General features: G+C 34.8%; 1 protein-coding gene across 4 annotated transcripts in view; it reads right to left on the bottom strand.

The window, feature by feature from the left end:
* PPP3CB (protein phosphatase 3 catalytic subunit beta) overlaps positions 1–19,126 on the bottom strand; it is a 44,609-nt gene that overhangs the window by 7,885 nt on the left and 17,598 nt on the right. For 2 of the 4 annotated variants that reach the window (XM_014784867.2, XM_004426977.3), the window contains exons 6-12: positions 18,924–19,063; positions 18,742–18,819; positions 18,542–18,636; positions 15,621–15,746; positions 7,853–7,930; positions 877–961; positions 26–123 (exon numbers count right to left, since the gene is read on the bottom strand). In XM_014784867.2, coding sequence (XP_014640353.2) covers positions 26–123; positions 877–961; positions 7,853–7,930; positions 15,621–15,746; positions 18,542–18,636; positions 18,742–18,819; positions 18,924–19,063 — 700 coding nt within the window. The remainder of the gene's footprint in view (positions 1–25; positions 124–876; positions 962–7,852; positions 7,931–15,620; positions 15,747–18,541; positions 18,637–18,741; positions 18,820–18,923; positions 19,064–19,126) is intronic. The other 2 variants (XM_004426976.3, XM_014784869.2) reach the window with 1 other exon arrangement.

Raw genomic sequence — 19,126 nt, 5'->3', positions numbered from 1 at the left:
ACAGCAAGTTGCATAACATCATTACCACTTTGCAGGGTCTGCCGTCCTCCAGCCAACACTCCACTAGGCAACATCCCTGTGGGAGTCAGGCCCTTGAGTGTCAGCACACTTTCACTCTCCTCCCTAGAGCAGAGAGATATAACAAACATCAGCGACTTCCAACAAGTACTTAGTTTAAAGAAGGAGAAGGGGCCCAGATGTAGGCCATGTAGAGAATTTATGACATTCATTGTTATTACCATATTTTCCTCAATTCCAAGATATATGTTTTTCTGTACTCTAAATGTTTCAGATGTAAAGGTGTGCCTTACAACTGAGGCATATATTGTTTTTCCTGAAAAGCTTTACTAAATATGTGGTGAGATTCATCATCAATGGGCATCATACAATTGAGAAAATATGATATTTCATATACTCTATAAAGTTCAAATGTCTGATATAATCAGTTTTGCAAACAAATTTTTAAGGACTGACCCATTCATGTGTACCCTTAAACTTGGCCTTCCTGAGTTAACCCCAGGTAGACAATTTGTGGCTCCAGCAAAAGAGGCTTCCTATATAGATGAGCAAGTTCATCAGGAATATTCTAAAAAGTGCCCCTCCTTCTTATCCTGCTCTAATTTTCAAGGTGTATACCTAGTACTTTCATCACAGAAGGAAAGAGATACAAAAAGTGAGCAATAATAATCACAAGGGTCAAAAACCCTAGTTTCAAAGGGACTTGTGTTCCCTTCTTCAGTATATAAATGTATAACCAACTTCTTTATAGGAGCAATGCTACTACATTGCTTTTAGATGTCAAACAGGCCACTGCTTCTCATAAAGTACAATAAAAGTAATTTCCGTAAAACAATAATCAGGAAAATATATCATTACCTGAGAACAGAGAAGACCCTTGCCATCTTGCCAATCGCTCGAATTTTGTTTCTTATGATTTCTTTCCGGGCTGCAGCTGAACCTACTTTCAATGGAATAAATAGAAAGAAAGACTCAAGTTTAGGGCATCCACATGTGCACCATTCTATTAGTCTGTTCCACACTCATCAGAACCAACACCAAGGCCCCTGCCACCAGCTCACATGGAGGAGACTAGATGAACTCATGCCAAAAAGCTGTTCACTCCTTCAATGTTTAGCTCAGCACTGGTCTAATGCTGGGATCTGATATGGATACAAATGAAAAGTAATCCACAAACTTTATCATTCTCACACTACTGACTAACCAGTAAAACAGCAATGGGAAAGAAACTAGAGCCCAACCTGTATCATAAACCAGAGGACAAAAAAAATGGTAACAATCCTACGGTCTTTGTTTAATTCTCATGAGAGCCTTGGCATGCAAACTAACTGACCAGAATTGGTAATAGCCTATAGTCTTCTATTTAACTATCATAAAAGCCTTTGACATGCAGGCTGGAAATACCCCATCATACTATGACAAAATAAGCTTCCTTGCTCTAAGTTGGTCTAAAAAGAACGGTATGAAGCGACTACTGTGCAGGTAATGCCAAACTAAGGACATACCAGCATTTCAACAACAATGTACATCTCAACCTCATGAACTAGGTGTCCTCTAACATCATGCAAATATACATAAGCCCTTACATCCTTAGGTGAGTATGACACAAGGAGAGGGAGCAATATGGAAAGATTCCCTAAAAAACATGGCCAAAATATCACTAATGCTTCATCTCTGAAGGGTTAGCTGTGCTGCCTATCACTGAAACAGAAGAGAATATACCAAAATAACTGAATCTTTGGCTGAAGAAAGACTCAAAGATTATATCTTCCTTCCCTTGGCCTCCAGAAAGAACAATAATCTCAGTCCTGTTATCTCATATATAGCAACTAGAATCACTCTGGACCCAAGAGTGTGGTTCCTTAGAGCTGTGCTTCGACGTGATGAAAACACACATATGGAAGCACCATGGTTGAGGAGAAGGTTAAAGAAAGGCTAAAGACACTAGACCAAAAGGGGCCTTAGGTATATAGAGGTCTGAACAACTATAAGTCTTCTGGGCTAGAGCGTCTCATTTAAAATTCAAGCAGCTCACAAATACATACAATCAAAAACTAAGATAATGACTGGACCTTATTGTAAGGAAACAGAAAAAGAAATCCAATTTCAAAGATGAAAACAAAAGATATATTTTAGAGAAAACAGGCTCCACAACCATGTTTATGATGCTCTAAAGGGTACTACTTTGAGCACTGAAGCTACAGCTTTTACAAGTCCAAAACTGTATAGGTATCATGGCGCTACACAGGTATTTTTAAGATGCCAAAAAAATTATTAAGTCTCAGAATCACAGAATATTAGAATTTGAAGAGACATTAGAGATCTTGCAAAATTTAATCTCCTCATTTTATAGACAAAGAAATTAAGTTTACTAAGTGTCTTGTCCAAGGACATAAGATAAATCTAATTCTCTTAAAATAAATTAATATAGACATTTCATTTTAAAATTTACAGAATTTTTAAAATAGCTAGACTGGGGGAGAGCAGTACGGGGACGGGGGAGGATGGCTGTAATGAGGTACATTCGTATTTTCAGACTTAATTTTTATATCTGTAAAACTGAATGATATGTAAACTATACTGATTTCAAATTTAAAAATTCACTGGAATATAAAAACACTGTACAAATCAGGATTTTAAATCAGTCTACAAACACATCATGCATAATATTAAAGTAAATGTCCACAGTAAAATTACTCTGGGGAATAAGACAGACAATCAAACACCCCTAATCATGCAGGGAAAAGTACAAAACATTACAAATAAGCAAAAGAATGAAATTTAAAAACAAGAGGAATGAAAAAGAGGGAAAAATATTTCCATGCACAGAAAGACAGATATCTTGGAATATGACTTCTAAAAACATCAAATTCTACCTTATATAAAACTTTAAATTTGCACAAGGCCCAAGAGGACTCAGCATAAATAATACTCAATGAATGTGCTAACTTACATGAACATGAGATAACTTATGAAGTCATATTTCAAAACAATGTTACTCTGTCTGGTCTGTACCTTTTTTATTGCCATATATGAGCCGTTCTTCAGATGGAGAGTCCAGAAAAAAGGAAGTGAATGATGGAGAAAAGGTGGTTGAGACAAATAAAAAGATAGAGATTTAACTTGGTAGTGGTACTGAAGAATGAATGTAGAAAGAAAGGGAGAAAAATGAAGGCCTTCATATTTGAAATTTGAAAAATGTAGTACTGTAGGATCTGGCGAATAGAAGAGGGATGCCACTGGGTAAAGCTCTAAAGGAAAGATTTCTTAAAAGATACATGTTCAGAAGAAATTATGGACAGAATGACTATAATATTTGATGAAAGTAGACAAATTAGGGACAGAAAAAAACACGTGAAAACACATAAGACTGATAAAAGACTGTGCTAACAACAATTGCACATTTATATTGATACCCCTAAGGAAATGTGTCACCCATGGAAGTCTGTTAAGTGAAAAGTAATGACACAAGTGAGATACAAACTCATGTGGTTCTTCAAGGACACCAATATCTGCAAAATCTGTAGTATATATAGAGAAATGTAGATAACTTTATAAACTACCTCAGTAAAAAATCTTACCCACCCCAATAAAGGAAAGGCTAAGCCTCCCACACTCCATAATAACAAGAGCACACAATTTCTTGAATCTCAATTATAGAACTTTTGCACATACTCATGATCATCAGTATGTGCTGTCTGTTCCCAATCCAATCTGGAAGTTTGAGGGACATCTTTTTGCAGAAATAGTAACAGATTGTTTCAAAGCAAGTAAGAGTTCTAAGAGCAGGCAGCAGAGATTGTTTCATTTGAGCTTTCCATATCTTCCATTCTAATGCTGAGATACATGATTCCATTGTAGGAAATGCAAAGTTTTAGTTTAGTAAAACTGTAACACATATGGATTATGTATTTCCTTTACCAAACTCAAGACAAAAGATCAATATCTGAAAGAAATAGTATACATTCTAAATATCACAGAAATCAGAGTTCAAAAATTCTCTTTAATGATTAAATAATACCTCAAAAAATACTATGTGCATTTATACATGCAATATGTTTATGCAAATTTTTGCCTTTAAAAATAACTCACATACATTAAACAATACAGAATACCAAAGACCATCACTTAAGAGGAAGGAGTCTTATTCCTTTACCAATCTCAGCCTTGAATACACAAAAACTAGTCTTTCCTACCTGCCACTGGGTAATCTACAATCACGTTGTCTTCGTTTCCCCACAGAAAAGCTCAACCCTTATTCGGACTCCACATCAATCCCTACCCCACCAAGTTTTCTTTCTAAGTCAAATTTCTCCCCAGGCCCACTGCTGAGTAGGAAAAGGGGAAGGAGAGAACACAAGGCGTGCTATCATGGTGAAAGGAAAGTAGAAAAGAGGGAATATGAATCAGGAAGGGAAATAAACCTAACTCCAGTAGCTCTTTTCCCTACCCTATCTTAGTATCTATCCAAATTTCCCCTTCCCTCCATTCCTTAATGTTCTTTCTCCCCCAAATCACTCTCATTCCTCCATGAAAACTCTGAGACCCATATTCTTAAAATTTTCTTGGAGTCCCTGTTTCTAATACTTGATAGTGAAAGGGTGAAGAAATGAGGAGTAATTGCACCTCCCATGTTGGCAGTGAAGGCAGATCTATTTCTAGTATTCAAAGCTGGAACTCAGTGTATTTTCCAATGGAAACATTGTCATAAACGGTGCTTACCACTTTTTAAAATTACTTAAGAGTGGGAAAGAATTTTCATCCTCTATTCCCTCAATCTATGGATGAGAAGATCCTAAGAAGTTAGTTGACTTTTCCAAGATTACGCAGCTAGTATAACGTTAGTGCCAAGACATCTAAACCATTGACTCTTTTCACTAAACTATATTGCCTATTTAATGATCAAATTTGATTCAATCCTGGAGTATAAGAATGATATGAAAAGTGGATAAATAAGCATAATTTATCATTAATAGGGAAAATGTTGATAAGATACATAAATCTCATTAGAAGAAATATAATAAAACTTTATAGTTATTTCTGGTTGAATCCCAAAAAATGATTCAGCGTCTATCTTCATATAAATCATAGGTTTCTAAACCAAGTACTATACTAAACTTAACAGGGAAACTTTTTTCCTTCTTCTTATAGGAAGAGGACTAAAGCATCATCTATCACTACTCCTATTTAATACATTATTAGCAATATTGATACAAATTTTTTAAGAATAAAAATAAATAAAAGGTAAAAATGTTGAAAATAAATAACAATATCAGCCTTATGCAAATGACATATTTTTAAAAGTTAATCAAAATTAAAATCACCATAAGAAATAATTCTGCTAATCTAAGTTGTTGAACATAAAATAAACCCACAAATATATAATTCCTTTATACACAGAAAATATGTTAAGAGAGATACCAGTTGTAATAGTAATAAGAATATAAAATACTGATGTTGGGCCGGCCCCGTGGCTTAGCGGTTAAGTGCGTGCTCTCCGCTGCCGGCGGCCCGGGTTCGGATCCCGGGTGCGCACCGAGGCACCACTCCTCCAGCCATGCTGAGGCCGCATCCCACATACAGCAACTAGAAGGATGTGCAGCTATGACAGACAACTATGTACTGGGGCTTTGGGGGAAAAATAAATAAATAAAATCTTTAAAAAAATAAAATAAAATAAAATAAAATACTGATGTATTAATTTAACTTGGTAATAACAGATTTTTTCCAAATAAAAGCTATGTAATTTTAAATGGAATAATCATATATTTAATATATTAAATGGAGTAATTATAGTAAATGAAATAATTATATAGAGCAGATTTTGATCTTAGTTTAGAAAACTAAACATTATTTTTTTAAAAACTTCCTAGATTCAGATATAAATTTAATATAGTATCAATTAAAAATCCTACTAGATATTTCACAGAATTTAACAAATTAACAGAAAACTTTATCTGAAAAAATTAGTGGACTATGTACCAAAAATGATTTCAGTCATTATACTAATACCTATAACATTATGAAGTAGGTACTATTATCTTCATTTTGAAGATAAGAAAACTGAGGCACAGAAAGGTTAAGTAACTTGCCTGAGGCCACACGGCCATTATGAGGAATCAGAATCTGAACCCAGACCTAGACTTACAAAGTGGTAGCAGAACAAGGAAAAGAAACATTTAACTAAAACTATTTAAAAATTTTATGGAAAAGACAGATATGATAAAATATGTTAGAACTAAAAACTTCTACACAAAAATCGAAAGGAGAATTAAAATAAGGAAAAATAAATATTACTCATTAAAGCTTATTATCCAAACCAAACAAGAACTGATATAAATGATTTACTTCAGTGAACAAAACTATAAGCCAGAGTAAAAGCACATCTCTGCCTGCCACCAACAGATGGCAATAGCAGACACTTGCACACAGTCACTCTGTACTTTCAATAAATGGGTTTACAACAGTGTTTAAGAATCAAACCTATTTGTAAGTAGAGAAATTTCTAAACAGTTTTTACTCAGATTTTACTTGATAAGTGGTTGATTGAGATGGACAGTTTACACAGTTGGAAAAGTAGACAGTAATTTTTCTTCCTTAGCATCATTAGAAATCAAAGAAATGTAAATTAAACCAACTGTAACTTACTACTATATAGCCACTAAGCAAAATAAGTAACAATGACCAAAACCCAATGAGGTGGGCCTGTGGAGAAATAGGTCTATGGATTCATTGCCGGAAGCACTTCATATTGGTGCAATTCTTCTGCAAAGTAATTTGGCAGTTTATAGCTAAAATAGTGAAGCTACAACTCTTTATATTCTTTAACTTTGTAATTCTCTTCAAGAAATTTATTCCAAGAAGGAAAATAAAAACTATCGTACAAATATGTTTATTGCGTACTAGTTATAACAAGGATATCTTAAAGCAACCCAAATATCAAACAATATCAGACTGACTATGAAAAGTATGGTATATAAATATACTTAGAAATATGTAGCTATTAAATTTTACCAATATGTAGACCATGTTTAATATATGGAAACATTTATATACTGATTTCAACTATGAAAAGTATGCTACAACAAAGATGTGAGGGGAATATGGAAGGAAATAAAAGAGTTTTCAGCTTACAAGTTGTTTACATTTTTGTTTACTCGGTTAATTAAATTTAAGGAAATATTTAAATTAAAAAGTTTTAAATAAAAATTTCAAAACATGAAAATAAAAGGAATTTTGTTTCTATGATATTAATTTACACTATAAATGCACATTAGATACACAGGCTGATTGCCTTACACAAGCACTAACAACCATGTATAGCCTTGTTTCCATGGAAAAAATGCTTTCTGAGTCTCAAACTAAAATAAGAAGTGGTCTCTTAGAACACAACCACTCACAAGTTGGGAACAGCTGACTTTGGTTTTTGGAAGACAGAAGTCACAACAACAGTGGGGGTTCAGGTATGTTTCTGATGGACTAGGAATATTGTACCAATGAAACAAAAAGCATTTTTATCCTCCCTTCTCTAAGTAGTGTCAATATTCATGAAGAACCACATCCTTTTAGTACCTTTCAATGATCTTTTCTTCTGTTCTTTCTTCTAAATAGCCCCTTTCCCAAAATTCTTCTCCCCCATACCAACAGAAAAAAAAAATCACTAAAATTATTTTAAAGTCTTAAAAGAAACAATATCTGAAAAAGTGACTTGTCACTTATCAAATAGCATAGCCATTTGAGAGCAATGAGTATATTTTGCAAAAGAGTGTGTATTGAAGCTAGGCAGTTAAAGATACCATTTCACAGTAAAAAATAGTAAAATGAATAATCATACCATCAAATTGGTCTTCACCTTCAGTCATTAGTTCATCATCAGAGCAAATACTCAGAACATTTACCAACATTTCTGTCACTATTCAAAAAAAAAAGTTACGTTAGCTGATCATATTCAACTGTCTATATGTATACACAGCAACTATTTATATAAATGGTCAAATGATTTTTAACCGAAAAAGACTAACACATTCTGATAACAGGAATGATGGAATAAAAAGATATAGAAGCTTTCAAAATGAAAGAAATTCAATGGGTAACAAGTCTGAGAGAGTTTTTATAGAATAAGTTTTCAGGTCTCTCAGAAAAAATACAAAGCCCCACAGAGATAAGAATAGAGATGAATAACATCTAAATGTATACATTTCAAATCTTCATTTATAGATACAGCATTAAGGAGTAAGAAAAAAAATCATGGCACAGTTCCACTGTTTCAAAAAAGTCCCAGAACTCAATCTTTCAAAAACTGGCCCCAGGAACTCCCCTGAAACTTAATTCTTAAGATTAGTAATGACTGTCTAACAACCTGAACCCAGGGTTCGTTCTTAGGCTTAATCCTCCTTTACCATTCTGTCTCTTTTTCCCTTGGTTTCCAGAATTCTACTCTTCTGGTTTTCCTACCTTGTAAACCATTTTTTCCCAAAATTTAGATATTCTCAAGATTCTCTCTGCAGCCCTGTTCTTTTTATATCCTTAATCTCTTGATGATTCCATCCATTACTATATAGTTTCAAGTATCATCTTATTGAAGATGATTCCAAAATCTAAGTATGTCTAACCTCTCCTTCAGGCTCTGGATTTCCTTGCTGGTTTTATTGCCAACCATCTTAAACTATTTGTATATTGTCTGTTTCCCCTACTAGAATGAAAGCTTCATGAGTGCAGGGTATTGTTTTGTTTACCACTGTATCCCCAGAGCCTACTACAGTGCTTGGTATATGACAGGCATCCAATAAATATCTGACAAATGAGTAAACTAAAAAAAAGGTATAAGCAGATTTCAATTAATAAATAAAAGTGCCTACTGTATATTAGCTCCTGGATGTCCTGACAGCACTTGGAAATGAACACATCTGAAACAAAATTCAGTACTGTCCCTATTATTCCTCCTATTTATAGGACATGCCAGGCACTGTCCTAAAGCTCTGGAATTCAGATATAAAAGGTCTAGTCTCTACCCTCCAAAAGCTTACTAACTACTAAAGGATATATAAATACATATATCGTAAAAGACTGATAAGCACTATGCTGTAAGTATGCAGAGGTATACAAAAGACCTGCTGAGGAAAAGAAGGCATTGGTAGAGGAATCATGAAGTAGGAGTTTGCCAGGTGGAGAGGGCAGATAAGGTACTCTAAACAGAAGTTAGAAAAAGTATGAAGTAGTCATACAGATCAATGGAATAGAACTGAGAGTCCAGAAATAAAACCTCATATTAAGGTCAATTGCTTTTCTACAAAGGTGTCAAACAATTCAGTGGGGAAAGAACAATCGTTTCAACAAATGGTGCTGGGACAACTCGATATCCACATGCAAAAGAATGAAGTTGGACACCCCCCACCTCTGACTTCACACCATATACAAAAATTAACTCAAAATGGACCAAAGACCTAAATGTAAGAGCTAAAACTATAAAACTCTTAGAAGAAAACAGAGGAGCAAATCTTCATGAGCTTGGATTAGGCAATGGTTTCTTAAAACATGACACCAAAAGCATGAGCAACAAAATAAAAAAGAAATAGAATTTCATCAAAATTAAAAACTCTTGTGCTTCAAAGGACACCACCAAGAGAGTGAAAAGACAAACCACAGAACAGGAGGAAATATTTGCAAATCATGTATCTGATAAGGGACTTGGATCTAGAATATATAAAGAACTCTTACAACTCAATAATAAAAAGACAACCCATTTAAAAATGAACAAAAGATTTAAATAAACACTTCTTCAAAGAAGACATGCAAATGACCAATAAGCACATGAAAATATACTCAACATTATTATTCAATAGGGAAATGGAAAACAAAACCAAAATGAGATATGACTTGGTATCTAATATCTAAAATAAAAAAAGATAAGGGCTGGCCCGGTGGTGTAGCGGTTAAGTTCACGTGCTCCGCTTCAGCAGCTGGGGTTTGTGGGTTCAGAACCCAGGCACAGACCTACACACCACTCATCAAGCCATGCTGTGGAGGCGTCCCACATACAAAACAGAGGAAGATTGGCACAGATGTTAGCTCAGGGCTAATCTTCCTCAACAACAACAGCAAAAAGATACATAATAACAAGTGTTGGCAAGGATATGGAAAAATTGGAACCATTATACACTGCTGGTGGGATTGTAAAATGGCATAGCTGCTTTGGAAAACAGTTTGGCAGATCCTCAAAAGGCTAAACACAGAGTTACCATATGACCCAGCAATTCTACCCTCAGTTCTGTACCTAAGAAAAATGAAAACATATGTCCACATAAAAACTTGTACACAAATGTTCATCACAGCATTATTAGTAACACTCAAAAAGTGGAAACAACCAAATGCCCATCAGCTGATGAATGGATAAACAAAATGTGATATATCCATATAATAGAATATTATTTGCTCATAAAAAGGAATGAAGTAGTACTGATTCACGCTACAACATGGATGACCTTGAAAACATTATGGAGGGGCCGGCCCCGTGGCTTAGCGGTTAAGTCCGCACGCTCCGCTACTGGCGGCCCGGGTTCGGATCCCGGGCACGCACCGACGCACTGCTTCTCTGGCCATGCTGAGGCCGCGTCCCACATACAGCAACTAGAAGGATGTGCAGCTATAACCTACAACTATCTACTGGGGCTTTGGGGGAAAAATAAATAAACAAATTAAAAAAAAAAAAAAGAAAACATTATGGAAAGAAGCCAGTCTCAAAAGACCATATATTGTATGATTCCATTTATATGAAAAGTCCAGAATAGGCAAACCTATGGAGACAGAAATTAGATTAGTGATTGCCTAGGGCTGGCAAGGAGAGGTGGGGGGAAATGGAGAGTGACTGCTAATGGACATAGCAGTTTCTTTGGGAGGATGATGAAAATGTTCAAAATTGATTGTGGTGATAGCTGCAAAATTCTGTGAATATACTAAAAACCCACTGAATTGTACAATTTAAATAGGTTAATTGTATGGTATGTAATTATTTCCCAAAAAAGCTGTTATGAAAAAATAAAAAGTATGAAGGCATGAAACAAAGAGCAGAGCACTTTCAGGAAATTGGCTGTGCTGTGTTATGGCTGGAACATAGAGAATGTGAAAGAGAAAGGCAAGAAATTAGGCTGAAGAGAAAGTAGGGAATGTCCTTGCGTGACAGGTTAAGGTTTATCTTAGAAGCTACCAGAAGCCATTTATGGATACTAAATAGTAGATTTTAAGCATATGCTACTTTTCATCCAGAAGCTTAGCTATGAAGGAAAGGCAAGAGAGTCATAGTATAGTAGTAGACAAAGAAAAGTACCAGATGGGAAAAATGTTACTTTTTATTTAAAGATCAGAGAGATTTGAACAATTTTTAAAAGAGCTTAGTAGAGAGAGTTTGAAGATACTGAGGACCTAACTGATGAAGCAAGTTTCCTAAAAAAGCAGAAGGGTAATGGAATCTAGGGACAAGTTAGCAGGGCTAGCTCTGGAGGGAAGGGTCATCTCTTCAATAAGGCAAGAATTCAAGATGAGTGCAGTTTATAAAGCAGGAGAACAGTAGGTAAAGAAAGCTCGCATTAGTGGTATGCGTTTTCTTTGAGAGTGAGGGAAATGGCTGGAAAAAGAAAGTGTTTAAGAAAAAAAAGACGAAAATTTAGAATATATCTTAAGGGAAATGTAAGAGGAAGCAGACTAGTGACATAAAGGATGTCTAGGTACTATCGAGAGCCCACCTAATGCCAGAAATCAAAGGGTGGTACCAAGTCATAAGGCTGTATAAATATCTCCAGCAGTGCTCTATACTCTGGCTGTAAGAATGGAAAAAAGGGATGGTTGGACTTTACTGGGGCTAAGATTTATAGAACAAAGAAAGTAGAAAACCAAGAGAGAAAGAAGTTTGAGGGTGTGTTAAAAAGGAAGAGAGGCTGGGGGCCACCCTGGTGGCGTAGCAGTTAAGTTTGCGGGCTCTACTTTGGTGGCCTGGGGTTCGCAGGTTTGGATCCTGAGCGTGGACCAACGCAGCGCTTGTCAAGCCATGCTGTGGCAGCGTCCCATATAAAGTAGAGGAAGATGGGCACGGATGTTAGCCCAGGGCCAATCTTCCTCAGTGCAAAGAGGGGACTGGCAACCGATGTTAGCTCATGGCCAATCTTCCTCACCAAAAAAAAAAAAAAAAAAAAAAAAGGAAGGGAGGCAAAAGGAGGGATCTGACTAATAAGAAAATTACATGGTCAAAGGCCTAGCGATCTTAATAAAGATGAAGAGCACCTGTAATCGGTGTGAAGGTTTGCTAGAATAACAGGGGTTTTCATCAGAGAGTGTTAATGGAACTATCACTACCAGACTCAAAACATCCAAGTCATCTTCAACCATTCCCTCCCCTTAAACACAGAATCTCGTTAACAAGAATCTCCCTGATTCTACTTCTATAGTACTCGCCGTTCTCCCCTGCTCTCCATTTGTAATGCTACCAGGGCTTCATTTCGTTTCCACTTGACTCTTGATGTAGCTTCATAACAGGTCTCCCAAACTCTATAGTCTTCCTTCCAGTCCATTTCACCAGAGTAATTTTTCTAAATGACTATCATGGTCATATTCTGTTTCAGATGCTTCCCACCATTTATCAAATTCCCACTTCTCTTGTGTGGTGATCAAGATCCTCATGATCTAGTCCTGACTTAACTTTTCCTTCTTTACCTACTACTGTCCTTCATATATCTTACTCATTAATCTGATTGAACCCCTCAACATTTGTCAGTGACCTATGCTTTCTTTGCTTTCAGACTGAGGCATGGGAAGTTCTCTTACCTAGAATTCTCTTGCCCGTATCTACCTGCACAATTCCACCATTCTTCAAGCCCCAGTTCAAATGCTATTTTAATCCCTCTGACAGATATAATCTCCTCTCTCCTCTTAACTCCTATAAAACTATGCTTGTCTTGGAGCGCTTACCATACTACATTTTGTTATCATTATTTATGTATGTAGTATCTTAAGTCCCCTATTAATCTGCAAAAACCCATATCTTACTTGTATTTTTGTATCCTTAGTATCTTGAAAAAAACAGACTTGCAAAAAAATCTATTACCTTCTATGGAAGATCACACTATATTGGACCCTCTAGAACAGAGGTTCTTAAATTGCGGCCAATAAACCTGAGGGGTTACTACTTCACTTCAGATCTATGAGCATCCTGAAAATGTTATGTGTATGCACAGATGTACATATATTTGTATATGAATTTTTCTGGGGCAAAAGTCTGTAACTTTCATCAGATTCTCAGAAAGGTTTTGTATTAGAAAATTAATAAATGTTTTTGTGTAGTTTAATAATAAAAAAGGTCTTTACTTTTTAGAGATTCATTCTAAAATATTTATAGATACAAAAAAAAATAATAGCTGAGATTTGATTCAAAATAATTGAGGTGTGAGGTGGGGAGTAGTGGATGGGGATATAAATGACCCAATATTGGCCATGATTTGATAACTGTTGAAGCTGAGTAACCGGTATATAGGAATTCATCATATTATTCACTCTATCTTTGCATATGTTGAAAAATTTCCAAAGTAAGATTTTTTTAAAAAATGAAATAAAAAGCCCTGAAACAGTTAAAAAACACTGTTTTCATCTAACTTTAGGATTAAACCAGCCTCTGAGGAAGCCTCTGGCTTAGGTCAGCTGCTTCTCAGGGACTAGATCAGAGTCAAACTGGCTTTTTCTAAGTGGAACAAATGAGATGTCATATGCTGCTTTTCACACCAAAAGAAAATTTTCATTAGAATCAAGAAGTAGTTAGTCTATCTAAACAGCTAACATGTATTAAAATGGAAAAATATGCATAGAGTTTGAGAAAATTTTCTTACTGTGCTCAATGTTGGTTAGGATTCTATTTGCATATAATGTTCAAATCTGAGCTTCACATTTTTAGAAAGACGTGAATAATTTGGAGAAGATCCACAGAAAAACAACAAAAACAGTCTAAAGGTTTGAATACTTCCTCATCTTATAATAGATAAGATGATTTAAAGTGGTGAAAGAAGAACAAAAGATCACTCAGGAGCACACTTCAAATGTAAGAACACTGAGAGAAACCTATTCTTCCCCATCATTACTTATGAGAGGGCCACAGAAACTAGATTAAATTTTCTCATCTCTCAAAAGGAGTTAGACTACATGATTGTTAAGTTCTATGAGTTCTAAAATTTTATGATGTCCTGGTTTTTGATAGGTGCATTAGTTGAGAAAACCTATTATCTCTATTTCTTTCCTTGTTTAAATACTCACAGAATAAACACTTAGATTAGATATAGTGAAATATTTCCTTATTGTGGAGGCATTAGAGAAGCAAATTAGAATCTATGAAATGTCCATTTTCCTCCTACCTTATCCCCCCTGCTCTCTCCACCCTCTGCTCCACTCATATTACATTAAAATAGTTCAGTTGCAGTCTAGCCTGAAGGCAGGAGAATGAGCAAGATGAATTCTTAAATTCCCCTTTAGCCTGATGATGCTATGATTGAACTATTTCTCATATACCAAAGATAGAAGGTTGTAAGTGTAATGCATCCCTTGCACCTAAGCCCTTTACTGGCCCCCTTCTCAAATGCTAAAGTGTGTAATTCTATCTACATAATAACTTAATGTTGACCTATTGAGTAACTGACAAAGACCCAAGGCAATCTGCAAAAACCTGTTTAACATACACAATTTAAGCATTAACTCTGAATTTTAGAACCAAAGATTGCCTTGGCAGAAGTAACATCTCAAACAGAAAGGAACATTTTGTAACATGGAAGAGGTGAGAAAAAAATAGAGAGGAATATAGAACAAAATGTTTTACAATCATGTCTGTACTCTCACACTGTTATTTTCCACACACGGAAACCGAGGCATTGCCTCGTGGAAAAATTAAACTAAAATGGAAAAGAAGAATGTGATAAAGTAAGGCTATCCTAAGAATGCTATAGAACTAAAACAAAACACAGAAACAAAATTTCTTAAATAGCATTTATGTCCTCTTAAAAAGCCTATTAAGTATATACTAATAGGTATCCCTAAAAATTAGCAGAAAAGCATTACCACTAAAATTGTATACATATTTCTTATAGAGGAGAAGAAATGCTAGGTTAGAACCTGAATTTCTCTATCATTTTTCTCAGAGTACAGAACTGCTATCAACTGACTAACATTGCCCAAAATAAGGGCAATTAAATTCTCCCATGAATTGCTGTGACATCCCCAAAAGCGGTGTTAAAATACGCAAAAGTGTCCATTCCAAAGCAAAGCTATCCTTCCATTCCTTCATAAAAGATTTAAGCTAAAGAAAAAAAATAAAGGAAACCCAACAGCTGAAGACAACATCCGGCTATTTATAAGTCTTCTCCCAGTCCCCCAGACACTCTCACATGGGGGCTGTAAACAGCTAACTAAAATATCTTTGAGGCTCTCATATCCACACCCATCCGACAAGTAGAGCTGTACCCACAGTGAAACTAGCCTTCAGCTTCCTTTAGCAAGTATGTGCCTGCAATAGTAAACTAGAGTAAATGTAACAGTAATAAAACAATGGTTTTTTTTTTTTTAAATAAAAATCATACCTTTTTCTCCAACAAATGGTAAAGACCATGTGAAGACATCCATAAAATTGGGCAACCAGTAAGGATGTGGAGAACAGTTAAACTGTCGAATATTCATCACATTATTTTCATACTTTAATACAGCAGCTGCAAGATAAGTTTGAATGTCAATGTAACAATTTGTTTTTAGCTCCAAAAGTCTAAAACACATATATCTTTTTAAGGGGATGGGGAATCAAGGGATGAGTGGAATGAGGGCTATTAGAGGGAGGTAGGAACTAATTTTTAGTAATAACACACTTTTTGTTTTTAATACACTTTTATGTACAGCATAGTCAATCTTCACTTGTTATTATTAATGAAATTTCCAGATTCTTTCTAGACTGTTTTAGTCTATAATCCAATGATAAACATGCACTTTTACTAAATCCAAAATTGTGAAAACTCAATTTTTAAAGGAAACACAGAATGGCAATGAGCAATTTTCTAGGTTAAAGTTCATACAAGTTGGAGGAATTTAAGAGTTTTTAGTTGTAGCACCCTGAAAAGGATAGCTGAATGGTAATAAAGCAAAAAAACCCAAAAAAACAAAACCCAGAAAAAAACCAATTTGGAATATTTTATTTATGAGTGTATAAATGTATTTATTTCATTTAATACGGGAAATCAGCTAAAATTATTACAAAGAAATATTTTACTTCATTTAGAAAAAAATTCTATTAAAATACCAAAAGAGAAAATATTATAACCAAATAACCCAAAGGTAACACACTCATCTCAATTTCAGGTACCTTTCTACCACGTTTCACTATGTTGATATAAATAATATCTTAAATTAACTAATATAGATTTCAGTCACTGGTTATATCATTTTACAGAACACTGGGTTGGATGGGCTCAATTCCAATCTAAGCTACAGCATGTACTAGCTGTGCAATGCTTGGTAAATTATTTAACTATTCTGTTTCTCATTTATAAAATAGGACTAACATGTCTACCCTGCCTACCTCAGAAGTTTGTTTTAAGATCAGAGAATGTATTTCAAATGAAAGTACATAAAAGTATAAAATGCTTTATAGATATTATAATAATTACGTAGTTACTTTTCTTTTCAATTAATGAAAAACACTGAATTGCAGATGTTAAATTCCAGGATTTGGAATTTTGGCTAATATAGAGTCACAAGTAATATGTTTGTTTCCCTTATGAAATTCCCATGAAATAAAAGTATTATAAATATAGCTTCAGAAATTAAGAGCTGATACCAAGCTTTCAGCTTTAAAAGAAAAGAAAAAAAGAGAAAGAGAGAATCTAGAAAATTGCCTTACAGATGGAATGAAACATTACAAACATACCTATACTATGTAGGCACTCCAATCATTAACACTATGTACAGACTCAGAACTACCAAGAGACATTTAATTTTGACAAGACAGATTCAGTGGTTTGAGTTTCTTTTCTGAGTACCAAGAAAAGTAATCCTTTAACCTCCTGAGTCAAACTGACAAAGGACAAAGGACAAGCAGTAAGACAGTAATCAACTGAGCACTGGACACTAGCTCCTTTAATACTGACAAGGGGGAGGTCACAGTTGAAGAATTAGAGCACTAGTAGAAAAGTTAAATGTAGCACTCGATTCTGTTCTGGAGAATGGAGTCAAAACTTAGATATGTTTCTCCTCAAAAATGAAGCCACACTTTATTAGGTATCTTTGTAAAAGTTTCAAAATTTATAAATCAAAATATAATTTAAAAGAATATTTTAGCACTGGTATAATCCTTAGAGGCTGCACTGATACTAGCTTCTAAAGATGAGCAACTCAGTTAACGTCAATGGTACGGTTGTTCTGGTAATTAATATAACATTAAGTTCTTGTAGCATATCTGTATCAAAACTATTATACAGCATGCTACTGTTTGATCTCAAGCAAATGTTTTAATCTTTTAACCATCACCTCCAATCATCCAAAAAACTCTTATTCTGCTCCTCTTTTGAACTCACACCACGAATTACTGAATTCTCTCTCTAGATGTACTTTTAAAAGTCTTTAACCTTCCGTTCTTTCCTCTTGGCACATCCACTCCAGTATGACCCTGGAAACTATGGCATAGTCAACTGAATTCCAGGCATGTCAAGACAGAATAGGAGCTGGCTTCTTAATTTCCTCTTCTTAAAATGTGAACTACATAAATAGACCCAAGCTCATCTTCAATGTCCTTGGCACACACTTAACCAGATTAAGATTCTTTGGTATTATCTGTCAATAAGCTATGTTCAAAGTTAAATGAAACCCAATTATTACAGACAGATCAAATTTGGAGGGAAGGAGAGGGAATGGAAACCACTGGAAGAGAAGGTGAAGAAAGCAGTAAAAAGAAAGGAAAGGGAAGAATGTATCCCTGAAAAGAGGTCAGTGAATTAATCAAAGAAGCCTCAACTACAAATCTTCATGGGGCAGTGATAAGACTGTGGAGGTAAAAGTAGGGAAGAAGAAAGGGAAAGAGAACCTAGATCAGTGAACATAAAACAGGAAACATGATAAACTAAACAACTATACAGTGCAAATACATGAAATGGTCAAAGCAGCAGCAGCAGCTTTATGCAAACAAGAAAACATTCTCTCGATTACAAGGGAAAAGATTTAAGAAAGGGGAGTTTGAGAAAATCATGTTTGGTTTTGCTTGATGTACTTAACTCAGAGCATTCTTTTATAAGACAGCTTTTGTGAGTAACAAGTTGTGGAATGGTTACATATGATTTAAGTTTCACATTTTGGATTTTTATTTCTTGTTCTCTCCCCTCCCTTATATCTTATACTTTTTTATAATGAGATTTGGATAGTTACAGTTTCAAACAATGCCCCTTTTCTATTATATTTTCAAAAAAAAAAGTCAATTAAAATGCTAAGTTGTTTAACAATTTTTTTATCAACAACATCTTACCTTTATTATTGTAGACATCTAAGTAATTAGGTGCCGAAAAAATTGTTATTAATGAAGGGAACCCTGTAGTTTGACTTTTTCTGTACATTCTATAGCTGCAAAACAAATAGCTTAATATGCATCGTAAAGCATCAATCATGGTTACTAAGTTTGATTTGTACATAAGGTGTTAATTTGGGTCAGGGAAACAGAATTCTTACCCTGCATCTTGAGCTTCATGAGCTCTAATAATCGATAACAAATTATTGTTTTGCAAAAATTCACACACTGCTGGATAGCTGTGGGGGAAAAAGAGTAAATTAAGTAAAAAAGTGGTTTTCTATATGAAGTATATGCTCTTTTAACAACTAAAATGTGATTAATCTTGGATATTTTTCCTTACTTATAAAAATAAGAACATCCTCGAACTGTATTGTGACTAAAATGTTCCTGTGATTTTTCATTTCCAAAATCTTCAGAAGGATCGGACCATAGCAAGTCACACATTGGTCCAAATGCAGGTGGCTCTTTGAATCTATCTAACTGTGAAAGAAAGAAAAGAAAGAAATAACTTGTCAAAATGTGAGAATAGAATGGACATAGGAA

This window comes from Ceratotherium simum, chromosome 6, assembly GCF_057802395.1.
Source record: "Ceratotherium simum simum isolate JZ-2026a chromosome 6, ASM5780239v1, whole genome shotgun sequence".
Taxonomy (NCBI): Eukaryota; Metazoa; Chordata; class Mammalia; order Perissodactyla; family Rhinocerotidae; genus Ceratotherium; species Ceratotherium simum.
This window is presented reverse-complemented; position numbering and strand designations above follow the sequence as displayed.